This window comes from Hypanus sabinus, chromosome 7 (assembly GCF_030144855.1).
Source record: "Hypanus sabinus isolate sHypSab1 chromosome 7, sHypSab1.hap1, whole genome shotgun sequence".
Lineage (NCBI taxonomy): Eukaryota > Metazoa > Chordata > Chondrichthyes > Myliobatiformes > Dasyatidae > Hypanus > Hypanus sabinus.
In genome coordinates this window covers 155321540-155348664 of record NC_082712.1, presented here as the reverse complement: position 1 = coordinate 155348664, position 27125 = coordinate 155321540, and the positions used below count along the sequence as shown (strand labels likewise).

At 38.6% G+C, this 27125-nt stretch overlaps 1 protein-coding gene across 1 annotated transcript in view; it reads right to left on the bottom strand.

The window, feature by feature from the left end:
- The window catches only part of lrp4 (low density lipoprotein receptor-related protein 4), a 432001-nt gene that overhangs the window by 52540 nt on the left and 352336 nt on the right, over nucleotides 1-27125 (bottom strand). Inside the window, exons 15-25 of the mRNA XM_059975983.1 lie at nucleotides 20967-21143; nucleotides 14118-14240; nucleotides 7753-7961; nucleotides 6712-6793; nucleotides 6055-6160; nucleotides 5516-5717; nucleotides 4317-4506; nucleotides 4048-4179; nucleotides 2163-2303; nucleotides 1282-1368; nucleotides 599-770 (exon numbers count right to left, since the gene is read on the bottom strand). Of these exons, the coding sequence (XP_059831966.1) occupies nucleotides 599-770; nucleotides 1282-1368; nucleotides 2163-2303; nucleotides 4048-4179; nucleotides 4317-4506; nucleotides 5516-5717; nucleotides 6055-6160; nucleotides 6712-6793; nucleotides 7753-7961; nucleotides 14118-14240; nucleotides 20967-21143 (1621 nt within the window). The remainder of the gene's footprint in view (nucleotides 1-598; nucleotides 771-1281; nucleotides 1369-2162; nucleotides 2304-4047; nucleotides 4180-4316; nucleotides 4507-5515; nucleotides 5718-6054; nucleotides 6161-6711; nucleotides 6794-7752; nucleotides 7962-14117; nucleotides 14241-20966; nucleotides 21144-27125) is intronic.

Below are 27125 nucleotides of genomic sequence, written 5' to 3'. Positions count from 1 at the left end.
AGATGGGCCAAATAGTCTAATTCTGCTTTTATATCTTAAGATCTTATATCACAAATCTTGGTTATGAGACCACCAACACCAGGCAGACAATCTTTGGAGAGTTGATAATGGCTGGGGTCATCTGCCCTGTAAAGAAACTGCCTGGAAGAAAGCAATGACAAACTATCTGTAGAAACATTTGTCAAGAACAATCACGGTCACAGAAAGACCATGATTGCCAATGTCAGACGACGCGGCACATAACAAACGAATAAACTGTACTGCTGCTACTAAAAAAGAAGTTTCATGACATACATCACTGATAATAAACCTGATACATGCAACTTGACCTTGCAAATGAGGCAAAGTTGCTCCCAAAGCAAAATGACATCACTGATAGTAAAATTTGCTTAGACTTTCTGCTTAGAGAACATGAAACAATACATGCAAAAAAAGTAACTATAAAAATTATTAGTCATTTGATTAATGTGCTTAGTTTTCAATAAATATTGGGTAATATTTAAAAAGAATTGCCTGTGATATACAAGTCATGGAATCCAGTAAAACTAAAATCATGAAACCATTTATCATCACAGTCTGCTGTGACCTCTCCACTCACCCTTTCTCATGATGAAGAGCAATGGCTCTTGGACTGTCCAAATTCTGCCAGATCAGAACTTTTCTCATTGTTCCATCCAAATTAGCAACTTCAATCCTATTGGTCCCCGTATCAGTCCAGTATATTTTTCGGCCGGTCGCATCCACTGCCAGTCCATCAGTGGTCATTAATCCTTGAAAGACAAAGCACTATAAATGGAATTTGCAGCTTATTTTGGAACATGTGAATATTTCAAAACGTTCCTTTACAGTGCTAAATTTAATCTACTGAAGAAACCTAATTTTTATTTTGATAAAATAGTTTGCTTTTAATAGAAATAGAACTAAACACAAGCCCGTTTATCTAAAATAGGTTAACATGATTTGAAACTTTGTATAAACAAAAATCCATTCTGGTTACAAGCAGCACAAATATTGGAGCTGATCATCATTATTTTATAGAATACATTTAATATGTGATTATTATCTCTGGAGAAATTAAAGATACAGTGCTACTGTGGTTCCCTTGAAAGCAATGGGCTGGATTTTGCCTGATCGGGCGACCATTCATACACACCTAGTTTACTGCATTAACCCCATGGCTGCACTGATCTTCTTCAACTGTTTGCTTAACATTGTTCCAAGGGTCTCACACTGTGCAAAGGAGTTCTTGAAACAATGTGCCAACCATCTCTGATTTCTCACCTGTGGTTACAATATCTTCTTGTCGTGATCCATTCAAGTTGGCTCTGCTAATTTTATTCAGAGTGCTGTCTGACCAGTACACCTTTCCTAAAATGAAACGACATTAGGAGGAAAGATTAATTTGTGATGTGTTTAAATGATGAGTTTTTCAGAAGTTTTCTTCACCCAAAGGGATGCTCAACTAAATGTGTAAGAGCAATAGAAGAGCTTGCCAGAAAGAACAATTGCTTTCAAATGCAAGTAAAATTACAGCATGGGGGCAAGCAATTTTACCAGACTTGTTTCAAGTTTTGAAACAGTGTTGAAGATGCTTCCTTAGATTAGCAGTACAATAATGATCACATTCCTCATTAGTAAATTGCTCCATACCCAATGATCTTTTCATGTTCAATCACTGCCAGATTTTAGAGATCATGGCACATTGAAGGGCGGCACGTAGTGCAGTGGTTAGCATAACGCTTTACAGCACAGGTGGCCCAGGTTCAATTCCTGCTGCTCTCTGTAAGGAGTTGGTTATGTTCTCCCCAAGATCGCATGGGTCTCCTCCAGGTGCCTCAGTTTCCTCCCACAGTCCAAAGATGCACCAGTTGGCAGGTTAATTGATCATTGTAAAAAAAATTATTCGGTCTAGGATTGAATCAGGGGATTGCTGGGCTCAAATGGAAAGAACGGCCTATTCCGTTTTGTATCTCAATAAAGTTTTTAAAAAAACATGGAGTTACTAATCTGCAATAAAAGCTGAGCATTGTCTTTACAAATTCATTGTACTTATTGGTAGCTTCAGTCAGATGTGTACTTAAGTAGATCATTGGGAGGTGAGAGAACCTATATGTTGTGAAAAATGTCAACCAAAGCCTTTCTTTATATGAATAATCAATCACCTTCTTTAGGATCAACTCCAATTGCAATTGTATTTTTCATTGTTCCATTCACAGGCACCACCACATCAGCAAAGTATGGAATATCAAGTGACACCATTCGGATATCTGTTCTCCGCGCAAATATAAGGAAGCTGGTCATACCTAAAGAAGTACACAGGAAATTATGAAAATATTATGCAGAGAGCTGGAAAGGATCGTTCCTAAATCAACTGCTCAATCATTAGAAAGTGTCATTGGTTAGTTCGTTCTGTACCTTACAATATTTAATTTTAATGCACTTTAGTTTATTATTTATGTGTGATTATCTGTATATTTTATCCTTACCTTCACAAGTTATTGTTTGTTGTGTGTACTACTGTGCTTTACACCCTGGTTCAAAGAACCATTGTCTCATTTCTATATACATAATATAGTTATATACGTTATATACTTTTAAGTAGTTAAATGACAATAAACTTCACTTGACTAAAGATTACTTCAGCAAATCTTGATGTTATCCTGTAGAGAGCAGGATGCCTTTGGTTTCTGTATAACTTGTTCTGTTCACTTACATACTCATTGCAATTTTGGAGGAGATTATTTTTGCCCCAGATTGAAATAAAGGGTACTCTATTCACATCATACAAATATATCACTTTAATGGTTTAGAAGAGCAGAATTAAACAGCTATAAATTCATATAACAGCTCAGGTGCAGTTTGGCATACAGGATAATTTTATAATGTAAAATACTGCAGATGATGGCAAAATTGAAATAAATATCAGAAAATGCTGGAAACATTTATAGAATAAATGAACAGTTTGATGAAGGATCTTTCACTTGAAACATTAATCCTCTCTCCATTGATCAAGAGTTCTTAATCTAAGGTTCACAGATGCCTCAAGGGTCCATGAGTTTGAATGGGGAAAAGAAATACATTGTTATTTTCACTAACTCCAACTAAAATTTAGCATTTCTTTCAATTATGAACGTAGGCAACAAGCCGCAATAGTATGAGGAGTACCTGTGAATTCGTCGCCAATAGAAATCACAGATATTTTCATATCACTTTACAGTTGTTACAAATACCTCAAAATATCATTGATGGCATGCTCATCGCAACTTTGAAATTATAGGAGTTATGAGACCACTGCCAGACTGAACGTGATCACAGTCTTCCTGTCTGCAGAAGCTCATGCAACGTAGCTGGACAACTATTGGGCAGCAGTGTGATTGGATTTCAACATGACATGCATGTTGCTCTGTCAAAGACCACCCCACAGTTTAACGTTCTTGTTCAAGCGAAGCAACAACAGCCTTCACACTGATACGTCTTTAAAAACTTAAACATAATTTTAGCTTTCCTATGTTTTAAATGTGTAGTCTTGTTATTTTAATGCATTAATAAACACATATTACTATATCACATCAGTTTTTTTGTTAACTGTATTTCAATATAATTGGTTTCTTTTGTAATCTGATGTATTTTATTTTATAAAAATATATAATTCTGAGAAGGGGTCCATAGGTTTCATTAGACTGCCGTAGGGGTGCATGGCATAAAAAAGGTTAAGAACCCCTTCCATAGATGCTGCTTGAGTTGCTGAATGCTTCCACCATTTTGCTTTTATTTAAAAATTTAAACTTCAAGTTACAGCAACACACACACACAAATGCAGGAGGACCTCAGCAGGCCAGGCAGCATCTATGGGAAAAAGTACAGTCAATGCTTCGGGTCGAAACCCTTCATTCTGTTGTAAAGTGATAGACAGAAGAGATGCAAGTTAGTTTAACTTTTGACAATTTTCTTGAGCTATCCTTTCCTGAAGAAAAATTTCAGAGTCCAAAACAGCGTTTAGCCATTTGAAGTATCGTTTCACATCATGCTGGAGGAGTTATATCTTACCAGGTGCACATGTCTTTCCGTCTGCAAGGAGATTAATGCCTGTGGGGCACGCACAGCTGTAAGCCTTTGGCAATGGAGCAAGGAGACAGAGGTGACTGCAACCACCATTGTTTAATTTACACATGGTAGCCACTGTAAACAAATCAAAGATAAATCTTTTACAATCATTACTGTAGAACAAGATAGTGAGCTCCATTTATCCTTTTTAAATACATGATAACTTTCAATAAATCACAAACAACTCAGGTTCCAGACCCTCTCCCCATTACCTGGTGTTCGATGCCTATGGAACATATGAATATCCATTAAGTTTTCTAGGTTTTCTCGCAGGATCACACGGCCCAGGCCAGTGTTTTTATCCGCACTCTGAATGCTTTTTGATTGCCAATCAGTCCAATAGATCTTATCATTATGTATAGTCAGCCCAAAAGGGTGAGGCAGCTGGCTGCCAATCAGTACCTAGAAAAGCATTTCATAAATGTTAGGTATGCAATGGTCACGAAAGAAAGCTTGTGTCAGTATGGAGTATCTGTTACTTAGAGCAGGCAGTGTAACTTGAAAATTAAAACATCATTAGCCTCAATACATTTCTAACCAGTGAGTTGTCCAGCATTTGCAACTAGATAGTAAATGTTTTCTGACATCCCAGAGAGCAGGATAACAGATTACCTTTACCAACCTGAACAATTAATTTCATTCTACTAGCATTCATCGTAACTACTAAGGCTAAGATACAATAACTACCAGCCATAAATGAGAAATCACAAAATTTAATAACCCAATACTGTGAAGGGAGCTGACTACCACCGATGGTAAGTCTGTTCAAACCACCCTTAGGGTGAGTTCAGCGGGTGAGAGTCTTGTTGAAAGTTGTCTACCAGTTCAAAGTACCTGGTTGCTGATGCCCTGATGATTGCTCGAATCACACTCTCAAGGCTGAACCACTTTATGGTTTCTGAACGTATCTAACATTCAAAATCTATTCAAAATTCAACATACAATTTTTAATAAGAAAATCACTTATTAACATTTAAAAATACCCTAACAACTAAATATATGAAATAAAACAATTCAATTAGCATAAAGTTTAGCTAGTTCAGCTGGTTCCTTGCAAGCAATCTTCTTTTTTTAAATGAACACGTTTTCTCTTCCTGAGCCATGCCTAACTTAGCACAGGCTCAGTGGGCAGAATTCCCAGCAAAAGGAATCAGAAACTACAGATTTGCTTGCTCTGCTGCCAGACTACAGCAACAGAACACCAATAAGGAAATCCCTACTGATCAACTGTTAGGAAGCTTGGGACCTCTGCATCTGTGCGGAAGTCTCCAATTTCCGCAGTTTGAGTGGCTAATGCCTGACATTTTGCACAGAACTGCTCACATTTCTGCAGAAAATTCAGCCAAATATTTCAATCCTAGATGACTGAAGTGTCGCAATTAACGTTAAATAGACAATGATATTCCCATACCCTTCTTGCTGTTCCATTGAGGTTGGCATACTCTATTGTCTTCATGCCTGCATCAGCCCAGTACAGTCTCTCTGTGCCATAGTCTACTGCTAAGCCATTGGGCCAGGTGAGATTGGAAGAAATTATTACAATCCGTTCAGAAGAATCCAGCCCTGCACGTTCAATCTTTGGACTGGCTCCCCAGTCTGTCCAATACATGTACCTTCACATGATAATAATAGCAAAAAGTTATCAGTACACAATTCCTGCAATTAGAGACCAGCTGCAATGTTTGCATTTAACTGAGATGTTAACTGAGGCGTTTTAGACTTTAATAAAAATTACCACATAAGCGTAAGCACTCCACATCAAAGTTAAGCTAGCGTAGGGTAGCTTATAATTTCCCATCACAAGCTCAAACTTAATGACCAAATATTCTGCACTTAGATGAGTCATTAGATAAATGGACCATAGAATTATAATCAGTTCACAATATATATGGGGCATATATCATTGCAAGAACAATAGTTCATTTAGCAAACAACTCTAGTAAAACCAACCCTCCAATAGGATCCACCACAATGTCTCTGGGCCTGTCTAGGTTCTCCCAGATGAGGACTGTTCGCATGGTACCATCTAAATTTGAGGCTTCAATTCTGTCAGTTCCTAAATTGAAAAAGAGATGAAAAATTAAAAATAAGTCTTCTTTGTAACAAGGGAGAATAAATATAATTAATCCATTGGCCAGACAATAATCCTAGTCCTTTGCTGTTTTCACAAATTGGTTTGTAAAAATAATGGATGAATTGTATTGATTGGACTGCTCCAGCAGGAGCTGACATACACTCAATGGGCTGAATGGTCTCCTACTATATTGTACCATTCTTTTTATTCTGGTGTTGGAAATGTTATTCACTGTGCCATGCAGTTCAGAATTACTTCTTACTCAAAAATAGACCATTTGATCGAATCTACATTTTGCTCCATGAACTAAATATATTTCAAACTAGATCTCAAATTAGTTCAAAGTATTGACTACTGAAAATTCTAACTATTAAACCACCAGCAATCAATGTGGTGCAAATTATGGTTTTAAAATACCATAAGGAGTAGGATGGAGGCCAATACTCCTTTGCTTATAGTTCGTGAGATAGTTCCAACTTTTCATATCAAAACAGCACAAAAGCACCAATAAAATCACTTTTTGCATTGGGTACCTGCATCGGTCCAGTAAAGCTTGTTTGTCACCCAGTCAACTGCAAGCCCCGCAGGGCTCTCCAGACTGGTATCCACTACAGCCTGAAAGAAAATTGACAAAATCTTCAGTCAGTCAGAGATCAAAGTAATCTTCAGCAGGATAGCAATAAATTAGACTCCTTGCTTAACAACTCAGAGAGTGTAACCTCTGATATATTGCCCAGTCTTTAATGCTTGGTACTGCAATTAAAAGTTTGGAAAAAAATCATTAATTTCATGGAACACTCACATATAATTCTACCGTAAACTGTAAAGAGTACATGCTATCAAAGATATTAACTAAGGGCTACCTCATAATTCTAATCACATTCACAATTAGTAATTGCAACACACACAAAATGCTGGTGGAATGCAGCATCTATAGGAAGAAGCACTGAAACATCGACAGCGCTTCTCCCTATAGATGCTGCCTGGCCTGCTGTGTTCCACCAGCATTTTGTGTGTGTTGCTTGAATTTCCAGCATCTGCAGATTTCCTCGTGTTGCACAATTAGTATATCTTCTTTTTAAATAAGTAACAACATTTAATATTTGTTTACCTTAAATTAAAGTTATCAGTTATAAAGCTGTAAGATACAGGAGCAGAATTTGGCCATTTGGCCCATCGACTCTGCTCTGCCATTCAATCCTGGCTGACTTCTTTTCATCCTCAGCTTCATTTTCATGCCTTCTCCCCATTAACCTTACTAGTCAAGAACCTATCAACCTCCGCATTATATAATCCCAAAGATGGTCTCCACAGCTGTCTGTGGCAATCAGTTACACAGATTCATCAAGCTCACAGTAAAGAAATTCATCCTCATTTCGAAAGGGACATTCTTCTATTCTGAGGTTGTGCCTTCTCGTCCTAGACTCTCCTACTATGTGGACATGCCTTAGGATAGAGGAACTTGCATTAAAATGATGAAATGATTTATTTCAATATATTATAATTCTTTGTGTGGTACCATTACAAACATACCTGGATACCATCTTATCACCTATGGAGAGACACACACATACCTCCTGCTTTGTTCCATCCCACTTAGCCCTGTTGATAGAGTCAGTGGTGACATCTGTCCAATAGATGTATTCCCCTTTGGCGTCCCAGTCAAGCGCAACAGCACTGCGCACATCAGCCAGTGGAATGACATCATCAGACTTGTCCTCAGTGTCGAAGCTGATGCGACGGATGTCCGTCCTTCGAGCAAAAAGCAGGAACTTGTCAAGACCTGATAAGGCCGAAAGGTCTCTTGTCACTTCTACGTTCAAAAAAAATCAATACAACTTCTTCTAAATGTACACATTTTATGAACAATATAGTACCAAAATAGGAACATAATCCTTCTTATTTGCACTCTGATTGGCTGACTACAATAAATTCTGCCTTGGGGGTAGATTCATTGCATTAATTGGACATCTTTATTTTTTATAAATTAATAATTATTAATTTATTAAATACACCGATCTGCCCAATATCATTCTGCTGTGAACTTCAGTTGTGCCTCCAATTTTTGGCCAAACAGTGCTTTGTGATAAAGGAATTATCATAATCTAACTATGGATGAAAATGGAATCTGAAAAGCCATTTCAGTACTGTTTTCTTTACTGAAAAGTATATGATTTACACTTTTATTCAATATAGTTAAAATCCTCTACAATACATGCTTTATCCTTGCTGTGTCTTTAATTTTATATTGTAATATTTAATCTATTTTTATAGTGTGTTATAAGCAGCATGGAACATTTCATTATATTAAATTTATTGCAGATTGTTATTTTACTATGATAGAAGAAAGTTTTAAAAAGCCACTGAGTAGAATGTATCCTAAATGAACAATAGCATTTGCTATTACAATCAACAGCACATTCCTTTCATGGGTGATTTAAATCCATTCCTATTTAAAATTAGATTTCTATATGCTAGTGAGTAGACCATAATGTTGAATATATTACCAGCTGGTAGCTATGCATACAAAAACAGATGGACGATTCACTGAAGAACAAAGGACTTCATTCATGTGGTCGGGTGCAGAAATAGCAGGCAGAAAGTTGCAAATTGTGTTTGTTCCACAAAATTCAGTCAAAATCTCTATCTAAATTTCAAATAAGTGAAGAAATCACCTTGAACGTCGCTGCCACTGTATCTAGTACTCAACATAATGCGTTCAAAATACAATCAATGGCCAGGTGAGACAATTGATGCAACAGAAGTGAGTTGGTCATATGCTGTAGCTGGGGTTCCCGAACTTTTATTGTGCCATGAACCCCTACCATTAACCAAGGGCTCCGTGGATCCCCAGGCTGGGAACCCCTGTGCTAAAGAAACATTCCAATGGTCCATTCAAATGTTTGTAATATTGGAATGACCACTATATTTGTCACAAACATGAGAAAGTCTGCAGATGCTTGAAATCCAGAACAACACATTAAATGCTGGAGGAACTCAGCAATTCAGGCAGTATCTATGGAAAAGAGTAAACAGTCAACATTGTAGGCTGAGACCCTTTCTCACGGACCGATGAAGGGGCTTGGCCCAAAACGCTGACTATTTACTCTTTTCCATAGATTCTACTTGACCTGCTGAGTTCCTCCAGCATTTTGAGTATGCTTGTCAGATTGGTTTAAACAACTGGAGGCTGTAAAACTGCAAGGATTGGCTAACAAGCACTTGAGATGCAAGGTAGATAACTGATCCACTTCCTCTCAGGTTTAAGACAAAAGAATAGGAGGGTGCGTGCCTTGCGGACCAGCCTTTACATAGGGCAATAGATGGAACAGCCTACACTCACCTATTGATCTAACCATAAAACTCAGTTCCCTTGTTAAACACTGCTATGGAATACATTGTGGTCGGGGATGGGTGACAGTTAAAGCAACAAATCTTGCAGTTAAATGACAGGATTGCTTGCCAGGAACAAAATGGACTCTATCGTTTGTGGAATGAGCAACTAGGTCCATGCAGTATTATCATAGAGGAATTTAAATTTCCATGGGAAAATAGACATCACTGACGACAGATACATTTACTGCCTACCTTCAGTTTTCCCTGAACAGTTAAGAGTTAATTAACTACATGGGTGGATCTGAAGGTCCACAGAGCCGCACTAGTAAGGAAACCAAATTTTCAACCTTGCAGGACACCAGTGAAGTAAATAAGCTTTAATAACAATCCAGGATTCTGCCTTGTATGGCAAAATGCTCAGGCCGTTTTATTAAAGTGAAATGGCATTCAACCCACTGAGAACAGCCAAACAAACCCATGGCATGTTATGCCTGAGATTTTACGCAATATTATGGTGAGTAAAACAAAATAAAAAGAAAGCCAGTTGCTGACAGAGCTGGAAATGTACATCACACATTTATACACAGCTACAGCTCCCTGAACATCCAGCTTACAATGAAGCTGAAAAGGCACAGTCCAGCCAGTGCCCCAAAGCAACTACAGCTTCAAAACTTTGTATGAGCACCTTTGCATAATGATTTTTAATTAAAGACAACACTGTAAGTCAAATGCCAAGGCATGGAGAGCCATTTACATACCCGATTGTTTAATGTGCAGTCTATTTGACTGGTATTTATTGATTCTTTTAAAGATGTGCTATTTGGGTTCTTAGAGCTACTGGTCAACTTAATTTAAGATCAGCCAATTGAGAAGAACTAAGGTAAATTGGAAATCTGCAGAAACAACTGTTTATAAACAATTTCTTAAAGGATAAACAGAAGTTTCATCCACTGGATCAAAATCTGCAAGCTACATTGAAAAGTCATCCGTATATCCAACAACAGCAGTTCAACAAGCTCTTGAACTGCAATTGCCTGCAACTCCAAGTGAATAACGATGTTTTTGCACAGCTAAGAATCTGGATTTCCCAATGCTCTCCATCCAAGACAAACAGAATAATAACTACTATTAAACCACTTTATATTTAAATCAGAAAATTTGTCAGGACACTTCCTTCATGTTGACAGGTATTTCAGTAACATGACACTTCCTGGTCAGATGTCAATGGAATGACATCATTCCCAAATGCTGCACTCTTATTGGTGGAAATTGAACTATGGTACTCCGAGGATACCTATTGTTAAGTATTCATGGGACAAGATGGGCTTAAACTTTTATCAAGACAAAGTTCTTTCCTACAGTTATCTAGCAAACCTCATAATCTCTTCAAGCTCAATATATTCTCCCCCCATGTGATCCTTGCTGTAACACAGCCTTCCCGCCTCCAGCTCAGCTCTTTGGCAGATCCATGGATTCTAATTACTTCCCCAACCTGCAACAATGCAACCAGTTCCATACCTTCATACCTGGTCAATGCTAGTCAAACTACTGACATCATCCGCATGCCCACCTATCAATAAGGCAATCATACCAGTGGCTGATACCCTAATCCAGACTTTGATAGAGGACAGCACATGCACGGGACAAGACTTTGGTCATGACTGACATTTGGTACACTCCAGAGCACCCCAACAGTTTCAGTTTCTCAGTAAATGTTTCATCACCACACGGCTCCTCAATAATAACACTCCTTGATGTTCTGCAGAGTGCAGTTGCCACTCTGAAATGCTATCTTTAGAATTAAAGACAATATTCTTCCAGAACAGTTTTGCAAAAGCTTTTCATTCACTGGTCCCATTTTGGGAAATATAATCCAATAACTTTTTTTTCTGATGCTGTTATTTTATAGATATAGACATAGTCTGGGATCTATGAAGCATGTTGCTCAATCCATAGATTCAGACTGCACTGTTAACTACGTACCGGCTCTGCTTAACAATGAAAGAGCTTTGTAAATGTGTTTGACCAATGCTTCCCCAGAGATTTAATTTTAATGCTCAGAGAAGACCACAGGAATGTACACTTCCTACTGTCATTAAAATGATTGAGGATATGTTTGAGAGGTCCCATGGTGGTACAGTAGAATAAATGATTATGTTCTAAATGTGGGTCCACATCCCTGTTGATTCTGGACCATTCACTGTGAAACTATATATGGAAGATAGTTTTACAACTCTCATTTTAGTAGACTCATGGGTCAGATAACATCCTTATTTATCATTCCAGCTGGTATATTTTTGAATTACACTGTCACTTCCGCTCTGCAAAGAATCTAAGACCAAATGAAAGTGGTTCTGCAATTATCTCTTTGGCACGTTAGCTTGAGATGCTCGTGGTCATTGGAAAGAAGAAAAGTAATAATGAAATAGACCTCAAACATATTTTCAAAGTGATCATTTAGTAACTTTTATAGCCTCACTAAACTGGGACACGCAGGCAACTGTAGTTACATACAAACCGGTGATTTTAATCAAAGGACAGATCTAATTACCTGAAAATTTTCAGTTCTGAGTCAATAACTGGTATCCTTTCATTTTGTTTTAGATCCAAAGTATGTAATGCATCATGCAGAACACAAGAAGATATGAGATTATGGATTTGCTGTGCTGCTCGGTTGACTATTTTATTACCTTAAAAACATGTCATTGGTATACCGTACAATGCACAATTCTGCTGGGATGAACCTATGTTATTTCAAATACAATTCTACTTTTAAGCAAACTGCAGCTTTGTTGAATTGAAGCTTAATTACAATTCAGTCAGGCTGATTTGCAGATTGGGACGTGCTTACTGGATTAAGTCTACATCGGCCCATTGACTGCTCTGCCACTCCATCCCAGCTGATTTATTATCCCTATTAACCCTATTCTTCGGCCTTCTCCCCATAACCTTTGACACTCTTGCTAATCAAGAACCTATCAACCTCCACTTTAAATATACCCAATGACTTTACCTTTGCAGTCGTCTGAGGCAATGAATTCCACAGATTTTCCACCCACTGGCAAAAGAAATACTTCCTCATCTTTGTTCTAAAGGGAAGTCCTCGTATTTGAGTCTCTGCCCTCTGGTCCTAGACTCAGCCACAGTAGGAAACATCCTGTCCACATCCACTCTATTCAGGCTTTTCTATATTTGATAAGTTTCAATAAGATCCCCCCCTCATTCCCCTAAACTCCAGTGAGTACAGGCCCAGAGCCATCAAACATTCCTCATTCATTAACTCTTTATTTGCTGGGATCATTCTAGTGAACCTTCTCCAGACAGCCTCCAATACCAGCACATCCTTTTTCAGATAAAGATCCCAAAACTGCTGATAGGACTCCCTGATACATCAGTCCTGATGAAAGGTCTCGGCCCAAAAGGTTGACTGTTTACTCTTTTCCATAGATGCTGCCTGGCCTGCTGAGTTCCTCCAGCATTTTGTGTGTATTACTTCGATTTCCAGCATCCGCAGATTTTCTCTTGATCATAATACTCCCCTTTCCATCAACATTAATCATTGGTTCTTAAGTGTTCATTAAATTCTGGCAGTGTATCTAATAACTTCACAACACCATGTGTAAGAAATTTCTTTTGCTCTTTAACTTCCCAATATAATTGTTGTGTTTTCCCTGCATTCCTCAACCACTGGTAACAGCCTGAGGTTTGAGGTCCTAATAGAGATTTAAACAGCAAGAGAGAAAAGATGCATGAGGAAGATGGTGGTGAGGACGAGATTACATCAGCCATGGAGTCACAAGTGGCTACAGATGCTGGAATCTGGCGTAACAAGTAACCTGCTAGATGACCACAGTGGATTGAGCAGCATCTGCTGAGGTTGCAGGAATTGTTGATGTTTTAGATTGAAGCTCTTTATCGGGGGGGGGGGGGGCGGGGGGGGCATGGCCAGCATAAAGAGGAAGAGCTTGGCAACAGTAGAAAGCACAGAGAGGGGGAGCAGGAAGAGAGCTTCTCACAGATCACCCGTCAAAGAGAGGAGGACAACTTCTTTGAGACTTTACAGCAGACCTAAACAATGGAGAGGTAAGAGACTACAGATGATGGAATCCTGAGGATCAAGCTTTCAGCATATTGGTCCTGAATGTCTCCCTCCTGCTCCTGTTGCCATGTTCTTAGGTTTTTCAGTTGGCAAAATAGAATGGCTGATGCAAGAAGATACAAAAGGAATCACCCATGTTCAACTGCTTACACCCACCAGTACACTGCCCATTCTACACTGGCTAGAATTTCATAGAATTCTTTGGGGTAATCACATCTCCTATCTTACACTTGGTCAGACTGGCATAAGATTAGAGACCTTAGAATGTTTGATAGGTCCAAGCTGAGAAAATGAGTTTATTTTAAATATTATTGAAATAGTTAGACTGATTTTAAATGACTATATTGAACTATTTTTTAATTTAATATTTTATGGTAATACAAGTAATTTTTTAATGGCTTGCAGCATTTTGCTGCCACAAAATAACAAATTTCATGACATATGCCAGTGATAATCAACCTAATTGTGTTTGCTTCCCCACTGCTGCTGCTGGCCGGGACTTACTTTCAGCACAGTTGTAGTCATCGACCTTTTTGAAGCCAGTTGGACACGCGCAGGTGTAGTTGGTGCCACTGGGAAGGCAGAGGTGGCTGCACCCTCCATTGTTGGTCCCACAGCGGTTTCTCCCTGCTCAAATAGCAGAAAGCAGAGAATATATAAATATCATCAGTGTACAACAATCCCCTCTGGAATCACCAGCCGTTCTACTGGGATGTTGTCACGGCGCTCACTTATTTCAACCAGTTGCTTATCAAAGACAACCTGGTCTATTCTTCATAACTCAAGAACAGTTTTGTTTTGAAACAACACTACAGATTTTGAACTACTGGGTAATTCAAACCAAGCAACACTTGCAACAGAATAGAATTAATTCTATGTCGATATGATTTAATTATATGATTATTAACATTAAGTACTCTTAAATTAAGGTTGCAATTGTTTTAGCTCCCAGATTTCCTAATTAAAAAGTAACCACATTATATATCAATCAGCAAGCACAGTAGGTGCAAGAATCAATAAGACAAATAAATTAAACAAATTTTATGGCATGCCAAAACTACCTGAAATTAAAAAAAAATTCTTTAGTTTTTTGCCCAAGTCAGTTCACATAAAACAATTAAATATATTTTTTTAAAACTACCTGAAATGTCTGCATCTGGACCTCATATAAAATTTCATTAAAATAGCTCAAATCATCACACTCTACACACACTATTCCTGACCCATTCAGATTCAACTTTCCATGGTGTAACGTTAGTTTTCCGGCCTCACGGTCCAGATGGAATGGTAACGAGAGGTTTATGCATACCATACATGTACACAAAGTTTGGCCCTCAAACTGACACCGATGTGCTTAGTACAATCCAACCTGATTTGTTACTGTACATGGCCATAAAACCATCTTTATATGCTTGCATGACTGATGCTCTCACAACCCGCCTACTGACAACCAGTGAATCATTTCCAACGCTTTCCCATTCCCAGCCAGGACCTAGCAAAAGATCCGCAAAGCACCAGAAGCTCAAGCAATGACATTGCATTGTTCTGAGCAATAAATTAACACCCATAAAACATCAGTCAGCTTCAGCAACTGTACATTTGTCAGTCCTTTAAGAATCTGATGTAATTTGCTTCACAGAATTTAATGTACAGCAAAACTGTTGCATCTGGCTTTTCCTTTAAAAATAGATTTTAATGAATCTTAAACCTCAGAGGAAACATTGATTCACAAAATGAAACAATGAAATGCAGCACAAATGAGCCTCTCCATACTGATTCTTATGTTCTTCCTAATTGCAGAATCTAAGTACGTGAGAGGATAAGGTATTCTGAGAGTCAGCATGGACTTACTGGGCTGAATAGCCTGCTTCTCTGTTGTGTGAAAAATATAGGACAAAATAAGCAAAGCAGCTTAATAAAATTTTCAAGGCTTTTTTTGAAGGAATTAAATGACAACCACGTGTCCAGCTTCTAAATTGAAAATTCTCCTTGCTCTTCTTCGTTCCAACAGTTCAGCTACAATATCTATTGGTATGTAAGCTTCTTAGTAGGTGTAGCCAGTCTTTTTGATAATGGGCCACACATCACTGATAGTAGAGTGAAAGAAAAATGTGCAAGAGGCCTGAAGCCCTGATCTTAAGGTTGCAAGACTGAAGGAGGTTACATTGGTAAAGAAGGGGAACAGCCTATCTGAACATGAGAATACTTTAAACTTAGAATTTAAAACAGCAAAACATTTTCCATTAGACGATTCACACTTAAAGGTAAAGTGCTTTCCAAGGCCATTCAAAACTGCTGCATTGTATTTACAGAATTGATAATGATAGTTTTTTACAATTTCTTTTTTAGACCATTCAGAAAATGCCACAAAATAACACTCTTTCAGGTTAAGCCAATTTTCAATTGCAAAGAAATACTTAAGTTTGCAGTTGGGCAAAGGAATCCTGAGGTCAGTCTTTTTCAGTCCACTACATAATGGTAACCTTCAGATTAAATGTTCCAATCAGTGACAATATTGTGGGGGAAGCTGTAATACGGTAAAGAGGAATTATCTGGTTGCAAAGATCCCATCTTATAACTAATCAGATAAGAATCATGCATCTCATCAACAAGAGAAAATCTGCAGATTTTGGAAATACAAGCAACACACACAAACTGCTGGAGGAACAAGTAGTGTTCATGGGATCATTGGTGTGGTGCGTGGCGAAGTGGCTAAGGCGTTGGACTAGCAATCTGAAGGTCGTGAGTTCAAGCCTCAGCTGAGGCAGCGTGTTGTGTCCTTGAGCAAGGTAATTAACCAAACATTGCTCCAGTCCACCCAGCTGAAAATGGGCACCAGCAAAATGCTGGGGGGTTAACCTCGTGATAGACTGGTGTCCTATCTGGGTGGGGGGGGGGGCGCGGGGGCATGGGGGGGTGGAGTCTCATACTCTCAGTCGCTTCACACCACAGAAACCAGCCTAAGCACCGGCCTGATGAGCCTATAAGAGTCAGGATAGACTTTAACTTTAACTATGGGATCACTGACCATTCAGAAACTTGACGGCAGAGCGGAAGAAGCTCCCCTCTATACTTCTACACTACTACTCCATCATTATTTTCCAGTGGTCCAATGAACACTTTTGCCTCTCTGTATGTCATCAGGTAGCCTGTCTTCATATTGCATCTCTTCTACCCTTATTACAGTTTTGTTATCTTTTACTGCTGATTAAATTTTTCCCAATCCTCTAGTTTCCTGCTAAGTTTGCAATTTTGTACACACTTTGTTTCTTTTTGTTGTCTTTGCCAATTTTCCCTCATCCTTCCTTTAGAATGTTTCTTCTTTGGGATGAAATTACCCTGCATTTTCTGAATTATTCCCAGAATCCCCCCTCAATGTCGCTCCACCATCACCCCTGTGAGGGTCCCCCCACAATCACCTTCAAGCAGCGCTCCTCTCGTGCTTCTTTAGTTACCGTTACTCAACCGTAATGCCGATACGTCTGGTTTTAGATTCTCCCTCATAGACTGCAGGGTGAGTTCTTTCACATTATGATTACTACCTAATTATTCTTTTACCTTAAGCTTCCTAATAAGATCTGGTTGACAGCACAACACCAAATCCAGAATTGCCCTGTTCCTGGTGAGCTGAATAATAAGCTGCTCTAAAAAGCCATCTGGCAGAGATTCTGCAATTTCTTTTCTTTTTCTGGTTGAGTGCGAAAATAAGTCAGCCATGGCAGAGAGTCTCAATGGCCGAAAAGTCCCAATTCCCCCTTTTTTAATGACTTTCTCTTGGGATTTAATGCCAACCTGATTTTCCCAGATGACCTGCATATCGAAGTTCCCATGACAGCCATAATACCCCTTATTACATGCCTTTTCTATCTCCTCTTGTAATCTGTACCCCACATCCTGACTACTACTCAGAGACCTGTACAAAACTCCCATTTTACCTTTGCAGTTGCTTACCTCTACCCACAAAGATGCTACATCTTCTGATCCTATGTCATTTCTTTCTAAGGATTTGATTTCATTTTTTACCAATAGGACTATCCCAACCCCACTGTGAACCTACCTGTCTTTTTCTACAGGATATGTATCCTTTCAGGCATGAATACACACCCCTCTGTTGATAGTCCTCTCCATGTTACCCAAAGTTAAGTGTTTAATCCCTTTCTAAATTTTGTCTTATTTTTCATTCTGAAGACTTTTGTATGTACTCCTGTGCTCTCCTTCCCTTTTAGTTTCTCCATACTTATTCAATCCACTGACTAAACCCATTCTCTTAGTATTTAGTTTAAAGCCCTATTCACAGCCCTAGTTTTGCAGTTCGCCAGGACTCTGGTCCCAGCATGGTTCAGTTGGAGCCAACCCCATCAGAACACCTCCCTACTTCCCCAGTACTGGTGGGGAATGCCCCACAAATTTAAATCTACTTCTCCCACACCGGTTTTTGAAGCATGAATTTGCTTTGGCTTTATTTAACATCACAGCTTTAGAGTACACCAAAACATTTTTGACCTTAATATAAAACTTAGAAAATAAGATTGTCCCCTAAAGACAACTTAGCTATAAGATTATAAATGAATCCTCTCCCCTTGTACAAAACAAGATTGAAAATAGCCTGCTCTATTATTGGTTCCTTAACACACTAATCTGAAAATCCATCTCACATATACTTAACAAATCCATTCACTTTGTAATTATTGATTGTTATTCCCAGTCTATGAAGCTTAAAGACGCCCATGAGTACCACAATTATATTACTCTTGTTACACATGCCTCTAACTTCCTGATTTATGCTGTCTGCAGCTTCACCACCATTGCTTGGAAGCCACCAATCATTTCTGCCCTTGCTGTTACTTAACTCAAACCAAACTGATTCCATTTCCTGGTTTTCTGAGCCGAGACCTTTTCTCTCATCCATCTTTATCCCATTCATTCACAACTCTTATTTTTTCCATGTTAATTGTCTCTCTTTTAAGTTTACAATGGCATAGTTAATCCCGACCATCATGGCTTAGTGGTAATAACCATTTTCATTGATTTGAGGAGTTTGCCACATTCTTCCCATGTAGATTTCTTCCGGGTGAATTGGCTTCCTCCTACAATCCAAAGATATATAGCAGGCTAGTTGCTGATTTGGCCACTGTGAATCATCACTCATCTGTACGCAAGTGATCGAATCTGGGTGAAATTGAACAGAATTTGAGGATATCAGTTACCATCAGATCAAGGAGCTGATTTAGGCCATTCAGCCCTTCCAGTTTGTTCCAGCATTCCATCATGGCAGATTTGAGATTTTCCCTCTCAACCACATTCTCTTGCCTTCTTGCCATAACTCTTGACACTCTGACTGATCAAGAATCTATCAACCTCTGCCTTAAATGCACCCTATGGCCTGGTCTCCATTATGTCTATAGCCAAGAATTTCACAGGTTCACAACCCTCTGGCTAAAGAAATTCCTCATCCAAATGGATGACCCTCTATTCTGAGGCTGTGCCCTCTGGTCCTAGACTCCTCCATTAAAGGAAACATCCTCTCCTCATTCACTCTATGTAGGCCTTTCAATATTTAATAAGTTTCAATGAGATCCCCCCCCCCACCCCCATTCTTCTAAACTCGAGTACAGGCCTTGAACCATCAAACGGGCCTCATAAGTTAACCCTTTCATTCACGGAATCATTTTCGTAAACTAATTCTGGACCCTCTCCAATATCAGTTACAGGGAAATAAGTGGTAGAATGGGATTGCAGTGTGAGAGTCAGTGGGCTAAAGTGTCCTCCCTGCCTGTGTTGTGAAGAAATGTGGAAGTAAGGAATCTGAGGGCCGATTTCTGGTACACCACAGAACTAAGGCCGAACCAGTCATTGCACTTGCCATCTTTTTGACACCTTAGAGATCCACAACTGGTTATCCCAAGACTGGTCTCCTCTGCATCCTTTCTGAAAGTGTTTATAGCAAAAGAACAGATAACTAGAAATCATGGTAGCTGACTTACAATGTTAAGTGGGAACGGGTATCGTTAAGGGAGGCCTGGAGAGGGGCAGTTGGAATAGAAATAAGGCAGTCTATATTTGTCAGAACTAGCATTTTCAGTTTAATGTCCAGTATTTATGTTACTGAACCACAAGATTGTTAAAAGATCTTACTAAACAATCTTCATAGTACTTATGAGAGATTTAACTGAAATAAAGCATTAATTCTGCATTGCATGAGCCTTAATGCAGTTAGTTCAAATGATAGAGAATAATTGCTTTCCATGCTGACCTCAATTATCATGGCCTCAGAGCTAAAGCACCCTTCCCAGTGGGCTTCTTTTTTTTAATCTTCTGCATGCATCAATAGTTCAAAGGAACATCTGGTTCAAACCATTGAAAGTTCTGTAATGAGACAGGGCCAAGCACCATGGCTGGAGATCTGTCAGTCAACTTTGCCAATGTTCTTTCCTGGATTTGATCTAAACCCAAAGATTGTGCAGTTTAATTGAGCACAAGATGTTGAGAGAAATAAATTCAGCCAATGCCTGCCTTCATTAAATGATATCCCTCTTGCCTAGGGAATCGCAGGATTCTAGGACACATCTCCATTTCGGAATGTCGACACAAAATCCAAGCCGAGACTAATTCAGTACAATACTGATGGAGTATAACATCTCGTAACGATGCTGTTAAATAGTGGAGCAAACTCAGATGGAATAACAAAGAACTTTTTTCTCCCAGTACCCTATCCAATACTTATCTCCTAGCAACATTACTAAAAAAATGCTTTCTAGGTTGTCAGAATCTTCCTGTCTGCACAGTAACTGGCATGGCTCTTCACACTAGATTATTGAAGCACTTCAAGGTGGATGTAGATACAAATTCAGTCTTCCTTTAGTAATAAGCTGTCAATAAGTCCAACTGATTTAATACATGGGCATGCTGAATAACAGTGTGCATGTTTCATTCATAGATACAGAATGAAGCTCTGTAATTTAAAAAAAGTAACAATTTCTTAAACAACAAATATGCAGATACTGGAATCTAGAGTAACACACACAAAATTCTGGAGGAACTCAGCAACATATCTATGGAAAGGAACAAAGAGTTGATGTTTTGAGTCCTGATTAAGGGTCTTGGCCCAAAACATTGTCCCTATATTTCTTTCATAGATGCTGCCTGAGTTCCTTCAGCATTCTGTAACAAGTTCTTAAACAGATCAATACAAGTCTTTTGTAAAATCAAATAAATGATAAACTTCATTACTGTTTTTAAGGGAAAAACATTATTGGAGTTTATTCTTCAATTCAGAACAAGTAGAATCTATACTTCCACTTGTTTTGAATTGAATTTTCTTAGATTTTCAAAGTTCCTCCTTTGTGTTCTTACCTGCTGGCTGTCGCTGCGGGTGAAGCGTATGAATATCCATTGGAAAGTGAAGTTTATTGCGGATAATCTCTTGATTTTTCCCAGTAAATTTGTTGGCACTATTTATGCTTTTGGTGTGCCAATCTGTCCAGTACAGACTGTCTTCAAACACAGTGATAGCAAAAGGATGAGGGAGGCCTGATAAAAGTCAAAGACTTCATGTTAAACACAAGAAATTCTGCAGATGCTATAAATCTTGAGCAACTCACACACAAAGTGCAGGACAAATAAGCAGGTCAAACAGAAATTACAGAAGGGAATAAACAGTCAACTTTCCAGGCCGATACCCTTCGTCAAGACTCGATGTTAAATAAGTGTTAATACAGTTCAGCAGATCCTTAAAATTTTTCTTCAGAGCAATCATTTAGATAATGCCTAATGTTTCTTATCTAGCAATTATGGAAACTGAGGTAAAAGCCAGATTTTGAAAAGCAAAAATAAAAGCACGTTGTCATTAGTCAACTAGTTTCAAAAGTCATATAAACCAAAACTCTAATTTACTCCAAAGTCACAATGATAAAGTTATAAAATCTGTGCTGGATTTATTTTTGAATCAAGATTTTTGATATACTGTACTATCTTTATGTGTCTAAGATTCACATCATTGAAGCATTAAACAATAAATGCAGGGATAGATCAGGCAGCAAAGTGGAAAAAAGAGCATCGTTCACAGCTTAGGTTAAAGATCACCAGACTTTTCAAGTGCTTCTGGCATTTTCTATCTCAGTATTTTGCTTTTGTACCCACTTTGCTCCACAGTTTTGTACCAAGCCTCAAAACCAGGTCCTGAAATTAAACCTCAAACAACAGTAGAAATTTGAATTCAACTGTGTACATTAAAGGTGCAAAATAAAATGAAGTCCTGTTTTGGTGGTAAGTTCCCCCATTAAGCATATGCATCTACAACATGGTTTCTCAAACAAGCATCTTTATACCAACCTTGTGTTTTATTAAAAAACACGTATCAATAGTTCTGTTGCTAAATTGTAATTTTTGTTTCCCAGCTCTGTTATAATTTGACCAAATGACACAATGGTTGACCATATGAAACAGGCATTAGTTGTTCTGTTGTATCGGAAGTGGAAGTTATTATTTCAACCTACTGATTCCACATTTAATTTATTTTCTCCAACTCCTTATTAGTTTGTGCAGCTTCCCACCATGTGCTGTGTCCTAGTCCCTGTCTGGTATCTAATATCTAGTGACAGGAGAAAAAAAAACATTTCATTATGAAGGGAAAGCCTTTCTGAAAACATACCACAGGATCTCACAATGGACTTTGCTTTACTGGCAGTAAACAATAGCAGCAGTGGATAACAGCACATGGGTTATGTCAAGCTGACAAATTGCAGCACCTTACCTATCCCCAATAACCACTATGTAACATCACTACTCTTGCTAGTAGCAAATGAGATACTTGGGAAAAAGGAAAATTTAAACTAACAAATGCTGTGTCAATTGCCACTGTTAAATCTGAGATCGATAGATTTTTGATAATCAAGGGTATTTATGGAAGGAATGCAGGCATATGAAGTTAACTCTCAGATCAACAGCTTCCCAAGGAATTATGAACCAACTGGAGAGTTAAATGAGCTCGTTCAGTATGTTTAGATATTTGAAATTACTTTTAAGATAGTTCTTCAGATTGGCTCCAAACAACATTTTTCACCTTAAGGATATAAAACAGTACAACACAGTACAGGCCCTAAGGCCTATGATGTTGTGTTGACAGTTTAACCTACTCCAACATCAACCTAACTTTTCCTTCCTACATAACCCTCCATTTTTCTTTCATCCATGTAATGATCCAAGAGTCTCAAAAATCCCTAATGCCTGTGTTTACCACCACACCTGGCAGTGTGTTACACTCACCAACCACTGTGCAAAAAGCCTATCTCTGACATTGCCCCTATACTTCCCTCCTATTACCTGAATATTATGTCCCTTCATATTAGCCACTTTTGCCCCAGCAAAAGGCACTTGCTCTGCACTGCGTTGGTATGTCTCATCATCTTGTACACCCTTATTGACATTAAAATATCAAGCTGGTAAATGCCAGCAAGTCTGTCATATACAAGGAAGGGAGCAGACAATAGCAGATTGTCTAGTCAGATCAGGAATGCAACAAAGCACAACTGCATGATTAAACAGCAGAGAAATAAAGATTTCAAAGCAGGTACTGCACTTTAAAAGTAGATCTGCACTATGAATAGAGAAACAAGTCTACAGTGTGAAGCAACTTATTCCTCAATGTCTGCAAATGCTTTCTGTACCAGCTAGTACAATGATAAAAGTGCTCCCAGTTGACCTGGTATCTTTTCTGCCTTTTCAACAGACAAAAACTCATCATATGGGAAAATCACATATCTGAGCCCTATCTCTTGTAACTTCCTTATGCAACATCTTTGTACATCTGTATATCTAATCCATATGCTAATATATTTGTACTTTTCAAAGGATTTACAGGCAAAACATATGTCTGTGCACATAACTGAAACGGCAGCCCTCATACAACTAATATTACACACATTAGCACAAACGTCAACTAGAACAGCAGTGAAACACTAGCTACAAATTCAGAGTAAATCATTGCTTTTGCCCAAGTAATCCATCTTACTTCTGCCAGCTTCACAGCTTACTTGACAGTATGTTGGTTTGAATGAAAACTCTGCTTTCATAAGGATGCACTGAGAAAACATAGCTGCCACTATTTATTGTAAAAATATATTCTTTGATAGGAAGTTGTATTTAGATTGCTATTGTCCCCAGTTTTCCATGCTGGTTCTGAACCCAGGCATTCATTACATTTCTTTTAACACAGATAACAACTGGTGCAGGTGTGTATATTCTCAAACAAAGGAAAAGAAGATAAATGAGCAGTCATGGCCCTTTGCTTCATTGAAGATTTTGCATGTTTCCACATCAAACACACTCTGGAATACATCCAAGTCAGCATTACAAAGAGTAGCACACAAACACAGCAAAGTACTGTTAACCCATTAACACAAAGACCTTCAGAAGCTACATCAATTTTAAGAACGAAATATTGTAAACTGACACTCATGTCTGCAGTTAAATTACTGGTAATGAATGGGATCAATTTCAATTATATTCCATTTTGACATTCCTCACATATTAGTAACAGGCTCAAATTAAGAGAAACAGATTTTGGGTGTCTGGATCAATATGGTTGTTATTCTTTCAGTCAAACTTCAAGATGAATTTTTAGACTGCATAGACTTCAGATTCAAGTTTCAATTACATGAAATTCCAGCCCATTTCCTCCTGATGGGCTTCTTTCATGGCCTGCTAGGAGTAATCTAGATATGTATCATTTACTTAATAAATTGCCATCCACAAAAGAAAACTGTGAAAAACATTTTTCATGACAACTGGACTGCACTTGAACTGAAATAGTTTAGAAACAATACAAGCATTTCAGGAACAATTCTGTTTAAAAATGTCACCGGCCTGTGAAACAAATGCACAGACATTTGCTCTGAAGACTACCTTCCAAAAGAACCCACACAGAATGCAGGAGGAACTCAGTAGGCCAGGCAGCATCTATGGAAAAGAGTCCAGTCGATGTTTTGGGCTGAGACCCTTCTTCCGGATTGAGAAGGAAGGGGAAAGATGCTGGAATAAAAAGGTGGGGGGAGGGGAAGGAGGCTAGCTGGAAGATGCATGGTGAAGCCAAGTGGGTGGGGAAGGTCAAGAGTTGGAGAAGAAAGAATCTGATAGGAGAGGAGAGGAGAAAGGGGAGGAGGAGGGTACCCAGGGGAAAGTAATAGGCAGGTGAAAAGACATGACAGTCTGACATTTCTAATCCATATTCATAGAACACAAAATTCTAATCTGAAATGAGCAAACCATGTATGCCTAAGATTGAAAATGGCCTCAGTTCTGGGCTCCTTCACTTTGGCCATTATGGTGATTGTTCATTAAATGAAATTTATCATATAAAGCCTGGATAGAGTGGACATGGAGAGGGTATTTCCTACAGTGGTGGAGTCTGGGACCAGAGGGCACAGCCTCAGGATTTAAAACAGTAATGAGGAGCAATTTTTCAGCCAGAGAGTGGTAAATCTGTGGAATTCATTGCCATAGATGGCTTTGGAGGACAAGTCATTGGGTATATTTAAAGCTAAGGTCGATTAGTAAGGGTGTCAAAGGTTATGGAGAGAAGGGAAGAGAATAGGGCAGAGAAGGATAATAAACCAGCCATCATGAAATGGCAGAGCAGAGTCAATGGGCCAAATGGGTTAATTCTGCTCCTAATCTTATGATCTTAAATGTTGGAATTGCAAAAAAAAAAACTGACTTTTGAGTCAATGAATCAAGTCTCTTCAAATCTACTAAATGCAATACAATAGACTATTTAAAGTAGCAAAAAAAACATTAAAAATGGATCAATAGATTTTATAATCAGCTTGCTGTAGCATTTTATTATTGGAACTTCTCCTGTTTATTAAAATAACCTACAGATACTGGTCAATTGTTAATGACTAAGTGGTATGTGTGCTAATATAGAAGGGGCGTATCAGAGGCACTCAACAGAGCATCATTAAGCTGCATTGTGAATTGACAGTTAATGTAAAGTCATTTATAATCAGTAAATTTTTAAAATTATTTAATTAAGCGTCATCACTTGTAGCTACACTGCACATTAAGAGCCTGGAGATGCAACAGGACTGGAAAGCAACAGAATATGGAAACATATTCAAATCTGGAGATTTCAACTCGTCAAAAATATTGCTGCACACGGTACAGTGAAGGCCGGATTACACAGAAACTTTAAGGTATGTACGTAAATCGGCATTTGTGCCAATAGATCTCCACCAGTTTTTATATAACGTGAGCCTCCATCACCCTTGGAGCATCTTGTCCAACAAAATATCTTCCTTTCCATCTTCCTAGAATATGTCACTCACCGCGTTGTAAGAAGTGCTGCATTCTCAGAAGCTTTTGAGATCGGAACATTGCACTTCACTCTGATTGTTGAGGGACTGCCTTGCATCATAAACATCACAGATACTGTCTGAGTAATCATGATGATCACTACAGCCCAGACTTTCAGATATGCGCCTTTTTTTTAAAAGTGCATCACATCTGAAAATCAATATTATTCCTGGATGCAATGGGATTGAAAGCAATTCCAGTATAACGTCTGTGGAAACCAGACCTGCCTGAAACGCCGACCGTACTCTTTTCCATAGATGCTGCCCGGCCTGCTGAATTCCTCCAGCATTTTGTGCGTGTTGCTTGGATTTCCAGCATCTGCCGATTTTCTCCTGTCTGGCATAAATCATGTCACCCCAGATATTATTCTAGGCACATCTGGCCACAAATCGCCACACCTGATGCAATTCCTGCACAGTTAAGACACCAATAGATGTCATTCCTCATACAACTTCCTTTTCAGCACAATCAGTGATAAATTAGTGCAAGTTATTCTAAAGAATAGCCAGTGCTGGGCAATCCAATAACAGCTAGACTTTAAAAATACTGTTCTGCCTTATGACCACACTTGGTGAAGTCTCACTACTTATTAAAACTTTTGATTATTAGTGTTCTAAATAGTGGTTGGGTCAGGCATGACAGCAGCATGAATGGGGATGTGGATAGGAGTGGTTTAGAGAACTGTGGGCCAAATGTGGGCAGATGGGACTAGCTCACGGGGCGGCACAGTCGATAGGGACAAGTTGGGCTGAGGGACCTGTTTCCATGCAGTATGACTCTACTAAACTGGCAGTCGGAAGGCTTGGACAAGATTATAATGAGAATGTGAGGGAGCTCAGAAAGAAACAATCCGAGTTTTTACAATGAACAAGGGTTAACACTGAACTCACTCATAAATAACAGCTGAAATATAGAAGAAAATGAACCCAGTGCAGGAAAATGGGATTGGAGTTGCTAAGTCCAGAAGAAGAGCCAGCAATAATTTAGATACTATTGGTTAATTGAGCTCTTTCTGTCCTATAATATCAATGATTAAACTCAGTAACAAGAGCTGAAGCAAGCACCTCAACAGCCAACTGATCCAGCTTGAATTGCTTTGAAGAATTCTCTGCTGAGAACAGAACAATTCTCTTGCATTTATTTCCAATGAAGATCACACTG